Consider the following 10,189-nt stretch of genomic DNA (forward strand, 5'->3'; position numbering starts at 1 on the left):
AGTATATATATATATATATAGATACTTATCTCATAGTGTAATCTATCATTCTAATTGTCCACAAGGATGTTTCACAAGTGGAAAACATTCATGACAGTTGGTGGTCTTCCCAGTCAGCTTAAACTTTGTCAAAATTGGGTCATGCAACAGGGCAATGACCTCAAGCACACCATGAAATTTACAACAGAATGACTGAAAAACAACAGAATGAACGTGTTGCAATGGTCCAAAGTCCAGCCTCCAGCTTAATCCAAATGCTATGACAAACAGGAAAGTGAACTGAACTTAAGCAACACTAAAAAAAAGAGTGGGTTAAAATTCCACCACAATGATGTGAGAGGCTGCATGACTGAAAGTCATACAGAAAAACATTAATATGTTATTGCTCCTAAAGGTGAATCTAGAATCTAATTAATCTTTCATACACTGCTTCTGCATTTTGGCTTGATTTTTGTTAAATAAATATTGACTTCATGTATTATATCATGTGTTCTTGTTCACTTGAGGTCGTTTTAAGGCTCAATGATGGTGTTAAAATTACAAAAAATCGAATTGAAAGAGACTGTTAATTACAAATTGCACTAAAAAGATAAAAACACTTTAATTCCCCTGAACCTTGGACAATTCACTACGATGTGGCAGGTTCACTGTAATCCATCATTACACCATTGGGGATTAACTTAAAGACAAAACGATATGTTATCTAAAATCTTTCTGGTTTATCTGCTATAGCTCTGAGTTATCTTTGTCATGCCCCTCCAATCAAGCATACCTAGGGGTTAGCTGGTAATGTTAAAGGGTTCAAGACTATGAGAGAGCTGAAAGAAAAACAATGTTAAATGAACTTCAAATTATCAAAGATGTTAGATTTGGATCAGAAGGTTCCAAAACTAGATAAAAATTAATCCTTTGGAGGTTTTTAATCATGTATCATATAATAACATTCACTGAGCTTATCAATTTACTTTAAGTTTTTTATTTAGAAAAATATATGTTGAGATTAAAGAAAAATAATAAGCTGTTTTTTTGTTTTTCTTTTGTTTTTCTGTGAGAGGAAAAACATCTAATAATATCCTGAAACTGTCTTTCTTGTTGTTCTTATCCTTCTGAAAATGTTCATCTTTAAGCTTGGGACTGATAAATGCCAACAACTGAACAACAACTGAATAACTACAACAATGATCCAAATCATTAATTAAACCTCTATTATCAATTATTTTATCAATTACATCTCATTTATAAAGGTGATTACGTGTTTATCATATAAAAATTACAGAAAAATGATCATCTTTGGGTTTCGGACTGATTATTTGTAATTGCAAATAAACACCAACAAACTATTTTTTATCGACCAAATGATCCAAATTATTAAATAAACCATCAATTATTTGATCAATTACTTCATAAAATAATCTCATCATTAATAATCTCATTGTTTACAAAAGTGATACAAAGCTGCAGCGCTAATTTATTTGAGGCATAACACGAAGCAACAGTGTGTAACTAAACGAAAGACCACTTTGAAGTTTGTTGTTAGCTGTTTATCAAGACATTTCTATGGAAACCAGTATGATCATGATGTTCTGTAAAATACGATGCATCGGCTCACAATGTTATCAATGTTTATCAGGTAATAAAAGCTATAAGCAGTCATCTAATGACTGATGCATTTATTACATTTTGTTGGCACACAGCCTTTGTCCCTGCCCTATCGGAACTATAAAAAGGACTCCCTAGAATATTTGTGTCAAACTACCTGTGAAAAGTTCATCATCAGCGCGAGAAGGTTTTCGTGACTTTAATATGCGTAGCAGCAGTTCACAGAAGAATTAGCTGTAGAACGCAGAGTTAGTTTGATTCTGTCAAAATCAGTCTTACAGTGATTCATGAAATTTTGAATAATTATCGTAAATAACTATTTGTTGGTGTTGCAGATCACATGTTGCAGATAGAAAAAGGATCAACTGATTCAACATGGCTCAAGTAACAATCTTGGCTGGTAAATAAATCATCATTATTTCAGTTACTAATTGATTCAAAAGTGTAAAATTCTGCAAAATAATAACTAATATATTTGTTTTTCCAGGTTTGTCCCTTTTGATTTGTCTTCAAGTTGGTATGTATTGATCATCTATATGTATTACTGACACGTGTTTCTGAATTACATGACTTAAAATGAGAAAAAAAAATTCTCCTCTTTGCAAAAGTGTCTTCAACCAAACTGGCATGCTACTTCACCAACTGGTCCCAATACAGACCGGGTGCTGGGAGATACATTCCTGAAAATGTAGACCCCAACCTGTGCACACACCTGATCTACGCCTTCTCTGTAATCAGCCCCTCAAATGAGATAACAATGTACGAGTGGAATGATGATGTTCTTTACAGATCCTTCAATGCCCTCAAGAACAGGTGCGTGGTTGAAATATTACTTTAACCGTGGCTTTGTTCTCAATCATTAATAACAAAAGTGTGCAAGGTTCAGCAGCTGTTCTGGCATGAACGGTGAAGTGGTATTCAAATAATTTTTAACCCTAAGCACTTAATTATTGACAGATTTGTTTTAATTTTACTAGTGCAGCCAAAATAAAGAGGAAAGAGTTACATGCAAAAATCTCAAAATAAAACAGATTTACAAGACAGTGGTCTTTAAATGAACACAGAACCTATCATTTATATATATATATATATATATATATATATATATAGTTTAGGAAAGTTTGGAGAAAAAAACCTTTTCTTAACTAGAGATGATGACACTGATGAATATTATGTAAATATTATGTAAAATTATTATGTAAAATTGCCCCTTGGGGATAAATAAAGTCTTTCTGATTCTGATTCTGATAATGTTCTACGAGTGTGCCACTGTTTTTATTGCATTCTTATCATGATTCTGATATCCTAAAAATCTTTATACGTATTAAGTGTTCTTATAGAAACTTATATTAGTTTCTGTTATATATTTGTATTTATACCAGGATAAGAAGCTTTTTTTATGAAACACACACCATTTCTCAAATGTAGCATTCTTGTGCTTCATTCGTTTTGCATCAAATTGGATAAATTTTAAACTGTGTTCATATATAAAAGACATGTCACATGTGAATGATTTGTGGAAACAAACTCAAGTTGAGCTTTTGGTAGTCAGCATTTTGCTTTTATTAAATGAGACATAACAAGAAAGGAGTGAATCTGACTAAAACAAAATAGGACACTGTATCCTCACATAACCTGTTTTAAGGGGTTCAAATTGACTCAGTACTGAGATACAAAATCCAGTTAGCAGTACTGTGGTTTTTTTCAGACCTATACAAAATTCAACCTGTTTATACAAACAGAAGAGTCATTCCCTGCTGACCAAAAACAACCCAGGTTAAAGACAACTTCTGCCACCTCGAACCACAAAGAATTATTAAAGGACTATCACTGATCATCACTCCTTACACAATTTTTGAAGTAAAGGGTTTCTATCCACTCTGCCATAGCTCGGCTACAGACTCAGCACCCGAGTGCCTTTATTGTGATCTCGGGTGACTTCAACCATGTATCACTGGACAATACACTACCAACATTCAAACAATATGTGGACTGTCCCACCAGGGGAGAGAAAACTTTAGACTTACTGTATGCTAACGTCAAGGATGCATACAGCTCCTCCTCCCTCCCCCCACTTGGTAGGTCAGATCATAACCTGATTCACCTCACCCCCCGCTATGTGCCAATTGTGAGGAGGGAACCTGTGACCACCAGGACTGTTAGGAGGTGGTCAGAGGAGGCAATAGCGGAACTACAGGGCTGTTTCGAGGTGACCGACTGGGAAACACTCTGTGAGCCTCACGCCGAGGACATCAATGGGCTTACTGAGTGTATCACAGACTACATAACTTTCTGCACCGACTCCATTGTTCCAGCTCAGACTGTTCATTGTTACCCAAATAACAAGCCGTGGGTGACTAAGGACATCAAAGCCCTCCTCAACAACAAGAAGAGGGCTTTCAGAGGGGGCAACAAAGAGGAGGTGAGGAAGGTCCAGGTGTTACTAAAGGACAAGATCAGAGAGGCTAAGGACAATTACAGGAGGAAGCTGGAGTGGAAACTCCAGCAGAACAGCATGAGAGAGGTGTGGAGGGGCATGAAGACCATCACTGGATTCAGGCCAACCAACAGCAGGGGAGCTGAGGGAGGTGAGAATAGAGCCGACGAGTTGAATCTGTTTTTCAATAGATTCGACACCACAGTGTCTGCTCCCACCCCCACAACCTCACCTGCAGTCAGCCTGGAATCCAGAGCCACACCACTGTGCCAGCCTCTCTCTTCACATGTTGCCTCCTGTGAGATTCCTGACACCCCTCCCCCACCCATCACCTTCACTCAATACCAGGTTGAGATGCAAATGAGGAGACTTCACTCAGGCAAGTCTGCTGGACCAGACGGAGTGAGTCCCCTTGTCCTCAAGGCCTGTGCCCCCCAGCTGTGTGGAGTCTTTCATAAACTGTTTATGCTGAGTCTGAGTCTGCAGAGGGTCCCGGTGATGTGGAAGACATCATGCCTCGTCCCTGTACCAAAGACGCCTCGTCCCAGTGGCCCCCAGGATTACAGGCCCGTGGCACTGACCTCCCACATCATGAAGACCCTGGAAAGGCTCATCCTGGACCAGCTGCGACCCATAGTAAGACCACATCTGGATCCCCTTCAGTTCGCTTATCAGCCTCGTCTCGGAACAGAGGACGCCATCATCTACCTGCTCAATCGTGTCTACACCCATCTGGACCAGCCGGCGAGCACTGTGAGGGTCATGTTTTTTGACTTTTCCAGTGCTTTCAACACCATCAGGCCGACCCTCCTGGGTGATAAGTTAGCAGCGATGCAGGTGGATGCTTCTCTGGTGTCCTGGATTGTTGATTACCTGACAGGAAGACCACAATATGTACGTCTCCCACAGTGTGTGTCTGACAAGGTGATTAGCAACACAGGGGCACCACAGGGGACTGTCCTCTCCCCCTTCCTCTTCACCCTCTACACCACAGATTTCAGCCACTGCACAGAGACCTGCCATCTTCAGAAGTTTTCTGATGACTCTGCGGTGGTTGGATGCATCAGCAGGGATGATGAGACAGAGTACCGGGCTGTGGTCGATTCCTTTGTCACGTGGTGTGAGCAGAATCATCTGCAGCTCAACGTGGCAAAGACCAAGGAACTGATCGTGGACTTCAGGAAGACCAGGAAACACTTGACCCCTGTTTCAATCCAGGGGGTCAGTGTTGACATTGTGGAGGACTATAAATACCTTGGAGTACACATTGACAATAAACTGGACTGGGCTAAAAACACCACAGCACTTTACAGGAAGGGCCAGAGTCGTCTCTATTTTTTGAGGCGACTGAGGTCCTTCAACATCTGCCAGAAAATGCTGAGGATTTTCTATGAGTCTGTTGTGGCCAGTGCGATCCTCTATGCTGTTGCATGCTGGGGGAGCAGGCTGAGGGTCGCAGATGCCAACAGACTTAATAAACTGATCCGTAAGGCCAGCAATGTTGTGGGGATGGAGCTGGACTCCCTCAAGGTGGTGTCGGAGAGGCGGATGCTGTCCAAGATAAAGACAATGTTGGATAACACCTCCCACCCACTCCATGACATGTTGGTCAGTCACAGGAGCTCGTTCAGTGAGAGACTGAGATTACCGAAAAGCACCACTGAACGACACAGGAAATCATTCCTGCCTGTGGCCATCTCCCTGTACAACGCATCCACTTAACACACTGTTTGCTGCTACAACTACACATGTTTCTTTTCCAAATATTTATTTATAAGTGACTTATGTATGTATGTATGTATGTATATATATGTATATATTGTACTATTCTTAGTTAGCGTATTGTCTGTCTTGTCTTAATGTTGGTTTAAAATGGAGCACTGTAACAAAAAATAATTTCCCCCAGGGATCAATAAAGTATTCTGATTCTGATTCTGATTCTGATTTCTAATGCAAAATTTTCATAGGAGTTATGTTAAATGAATAAAAAAATTGGTAAACAAATAAAAAGAGTTGGATGATTTTACATGACATGAGGAATGAGGACTTGCAAAATGTAGCATTCTTGTCAAGTCACATGGCTTAATTATAAATCTACCTGTTTTTCTACATCTCCATCACAGAAACCCCCAGCTGAAGACTCTGTTGGCTGTTGGTGGCTGGAACTTTGGCACTGCACAGTTAGTCTACATGACAACAGCATCACAAAGCTGTAGAATTACATTATTTCACATAACAACAACAAATTCATCATCACCTCAATATATCTATAAACTTTCCATCTCAATAGGTTTACCATCATGGCTTCAACTCCTGCCAGTCGCCAGACATTCATCCAGTCTTGCATCAGATTCTTGAGGCTGCACGGCTTTGATGGACTTGACCTGGACTGGGAGTATCCTGGAGCACGGGGAAGCCCACCAGAGGACAAGAAGAGATACACAGTGCTCTTACAGGTTAGTCTGGAAATCAATGTATACTTGTTAATACTATGCACATTATATTTTAGTATGTTATCGTTCCTTTTATATGTATTTTACATATAAAATATGCTTTCTTATTAAAATGAATGCACAATATCATCCTTGTCTACTGTATTCTTGCGTCTAGGAATTACTTGCTGCCTTTGAAAAAGAAGCTACTGAGACCAAACAACCACGGCTCTTGCTCACAGCTGCAGTGGCCGGTGGGAAGGGGAACATTGACAACGGCTACGAGATTGCCGATGTGTCAAAGTGAGTTTATTTGATAGGAAGTCACTAAAGTTCCAATCCTAAAGATTTCATCCCACTTTTCATTTTGCAGCACTGGAGATTACTTAAATAAATGCAAGTGTTAATTCATACTAAAACAGTGACGGTCCCAGATTTACAGGGACAGCAAATATTTGATCAGAAGAGCTACCTGTGGTTTTATTTACTATACACACATTGCTTAATGTGAAAGGCTTAGACAGCAAACCACAGTAATAACATGAAAAAATGATGTAGAGAGATAGTTACATAATGTGAATACACTGAATGATTTTTCTTGAATGATACATGCTGATAAAAAGTATTAAAGTTACAGTTTGAATACATGGGCATTTTTAAGGATTTTTACTTTAAATATGTTCAAGTTCTTAACTTATTTAACTTATTATTATTATTGATATTATTTTGTTACATTGTATTTAATGGCGATGTTTTACAGGTTTCTAGACTTTATAAATGTCATGACCTATGACTACCACGGAGCTTGGGACCCATTCACTGGTCATAACAGCCCTCTGTACCGCAGCTCCGTCGATCAGGGTGATAACATATATTACAATGTGGTGAGTGAAACTTTCATCAACATTCATATATATATATATATATATATATATATATATATATATATATATCACTATAAAATATCATTATAATAATATTATATAATATACTATTTTTTTCTCTCAAAGGATTTTTCTATGAAATATTGGAGGGACCAGGGAGCTCCTATGGAAAAGCTCTTAGTCGGTTTCCCCACATATGGACGCACATTCACCACATCAACAGCTGCTAATGGTCTTGGAGCTGCAGCCACAGGACCAGCGAGCGCTGGGCCTTACACCCGTGAAGCTGGGTTTTGGTCTTACTACGAGGTCAGCTAATATAAAGCAGCTTATGTTCAGATTTATTACACCACAATGTTTTCCATAAATCGCAAACTGTGTGAAGGGTGTTGAAGTATTATTTTCTTCTCTACAGATTTGCACATTCATCCAAACAGGCAGCATAAAGTGGATTGATGAGCAAAAGGTGCCCTATGCCATTAAGGGCAATGAGTGGGTTGGCTTTGATAACAGGCAGAGCTTTGAAATCAAGGTACCAATGCCAATTTATGTTTAAGGTGATAATACAAAACAAATCATAATGTTCTTATTAACTGGCAGCTATATCTTACTGCTCTTAAAGTAGTACAGACATCAGGTAAAGTTTGGTTACATTTGGTTACTTTTGGATTGTGCACTGGTGGAAATGTGGTAGTTTTAAATTGCAACTCACAGTTTATATTTCACAGGCACAGTATGTGAAAGACAACAGATTTGGAGGAGCATTTGTCTGGTCTCTGGATCTCGATGACTTTGCTGGACAGTTCTGTGGACAGGGACATTATCCTCTCATTAGTTATCTGCGCACTCTTTTGAATTCAGGTAAACTGAAAAAAGTATAAAGTATAAACATGGACATTTTAATATTCATCAGTGTCATCATCTCTAGTTAAGAAAAGGTTTTTTTCTCCAAAATTTCCTAAACTATATATATATATATATATATATATATATATATATATATATATATATATATATATGTACTTACTGTATTTACTAGATTCTCCACCACCTCCACCGGTAACCACACATCCACCACTCGTCTCTACGATCCCTCCTGGCCCAACAGCTACTACCACTACTACGGCTACTACTACCACTACTGCTACTACTGCCAAAACAACCTCAAGTCCTGTTTCTGGAAGTGGATTCTGCGCTGAAAAGCCAGATGGCCTGTATGTAAATGATGAGGATCCCCACACCTTTTATCAGTGTGTCCATGGACATGTCTACATCCAGACATGTCCAAATTATCTTGTTTACAGTGATGCATGCAAATGCTGTACCTAATTGACACTGAATAAAAGTTGTCTTGATCTAGCAAAAATGGTTTTTTATTCTTTTTATTTTTTATGAGAACCACACTGCCTGGACAGTCAATAAAGCCATAAATTCTAAAAACTGTATTAACCATTAAGCAAATGTACCCAGTACTCTGCAATACACATTATGTAATGCAGCTACTATAGCCTGAACTACATATAGGTCCATTTTAAAGCTAGGATGGGTTTGCCAAGATTTGCAGCTAGCTGCAGATTTTTTTCTTTAAAGGTTAGAATTAGATGAACAATATTGAATTTTTGGTCTCTGGATTGAAAATTGTACACCCAGTTAATGTACTTGAAACTGGAGCAGGTTTGGTTAAACTTTACATGAAGGTAACTAAAAGATTGTACAACTGTTGGGGGAAAACTCTGTAAAAAACCCAGGAGAAATAAAGACACAATGAGACAAAGTTACTTTCTTTATCAAACGTGTACACGGGTGAGCTGCCAAGAACAACTCACACCATGCACAGTGGCTTGGTAATTTTTATAGGCACAGAGCACAGAGACAGTGAGAACAGGATAACAAATAATAAACAGATAAAATAAAACAACTCCATATATGGTGCTAGTCTCGTCAGCAGAGAGCTAGGGAAGATAAAACAATCTAAAACAATATGTCCCAGAAGCAAGATGTCTTTGCTGGGAAAGTCTAAAAAGATAATTCTAAACTAATCTAACCATAGGCAAAGGGCAGACAAAAGGCATCTTTGTACATTTAAAAGAAGGTAAAGAAACATAGAATCATTTTTCCTGTAACAACAACAAATACAAATCTGGCCATGTTTCCTTTTTTTCTGTTTGTCTGGCATTTATCTGGCATTTTCTTTTCCTCGAAACCTGCTGTGGCTGTCCCTGTGCCAGCATTGTAACGGCTGGCTCAAACACAATAAAGGTCTCAACACCACGGTGAAAGGTTAAACCATTATTTGAATAGTTGAATTAATAAAGGAGAAGAGTGGCTGCTGCAGCACGGTAGAAAGAAAGAGTGAGTCAGAGCTTTACAAACAAACAGCTGACATAAATTGAGCCAACAAGTAAGCACATGCACTTTCCAGCCATCCGACCAAGCTGAAAATTAGGTTTTGTTTTGAGGAAACACCAAAATAAATTATGTGTCAGTATAATACTCGCTGCAATTCCACATCATTGGTACTCGAGCTTTTTCAATGCACAGCTCAATATAATATTTAACAATTGCTAACATTAAAAATGGCTTTGAGTTTTTTTTTTGCAAGGTTGAATTTTAGTAAAACAAATGTTGGTGCAAAAGCGTCAGTAAACTTTTGACTGTTGTGGTGCTGCACCACTGTTACCATCGTGGTGCTGCAGTAGAATGAAAACCCTTTCCTTTTGCTAAATATTGTTGCTTGACCCTGTTAGGATATCTAATAAAGCATAGGCAAATTATAGAAATTACATTTTGTGGGTCTTCTGCAATGTTCAGGTCCTGCTTTACTGTCATTTCAGTCT

At 38.5% G+C, this 10,189-nt stretch overlaps 1 protein-coding gene across 3 annotated transcripts; it reads left to right on the forward strand.

The window, feature by feature from the left end:
• Nucleotides 1–1,739: 1,739 nt before the first annotated feature.
• LOC147306119 (acidic mammalian chitinase-like) lies at nucleotides 1,740–8,730 on the forward strand. Of its 3 annotated transcripts, none has more exons than XM_086278927.1 (12): nucleotides 1,740–1,847; nucleotides 1,935–1,999; nucleotides 2,087–2,116; nucleotides 2,208–2,412; nucleotides 6,160–6,216; nucleotides 6,327–6,492; nucleotides 6,647–6,771; nucleotides 7,229–7,352; nucleotides 7,479–7,661; nucleotides 7,768–7,884; nucleotides 8,081–8,213; nucleotides 8,392–8,730. In XM_086278927.1, the coding sequence occupies exons 2-12, from the start codon at nucleotides 1,975–1,977 to the stop codon at nucleotides 8,679–8,681; spliced, it is 1,455 nt and encodes a 484-aa protein (XP_086135053.1). In that variant the 5' UTR covers nucleotides 1,740–1,847; nucleotides 1,935–1,974; the 3' UTR covers nucleotides 8,682–8,730. The 3 variants fall into 3 exon arrangements, with proteins under 3 accessions (XP_086135053.1, XP_086135055.1, XP_086135054.1); XM_086278928.1 differs by having other exon boundaries at nucleotides 1,753–1,786; XM_086278929.1 differs by lacking the exon at nucleotides 8,392–8,730 and having other exon boundaries at nucleotides 8,081–8,248.
• The last annotated feature ends 1,459 nt before the right edge of the window (nucleotides 8,731–10,189 follow it).

The sequence above is a fragment of the Aulonocara sp. 'chitande type north' Nkhata Bay genome, linkage group LG20 (assembly GCF_057382095.1).
Source record: "Aulonocara sp. 'chitande type north' Nkhata Bay isolate Kocher_YH1m ecotype deep benthic linkage group LG20, A_spYH_male_GT1.1, whole genome shotgun sequence".
In the NCBI taxonomy this organism is placed as follows: Eukaryota; Metazoa; Chordata; class Actinopteri; order Cichliformes; family Cichlidae; genus Aulonocara; species Aulonocara sp. 'chitande type north' Nkhata Bay.

Coding starts and splice junctions, on each gene's coding strand:
- LOC147306119 (XM_086278927.1), top strand. CDS start 1,975: ATGGCTCAAGTAACAATCTTGGCTG. Junction 6,217..6,326: donor TGGAACTTTGGCACTGCACA/GTTAGTCTACAT, acceptor CCATCTCAATAG/GTTTACCATCATGGCTTCAA. Junction 7,662..7,767: donor GGTTTTGGTCTTACTACGAG/GTCAGCTAATAT, acceptor TCTTCTCTACAG/ATTTGCACATTCATCCAAAC.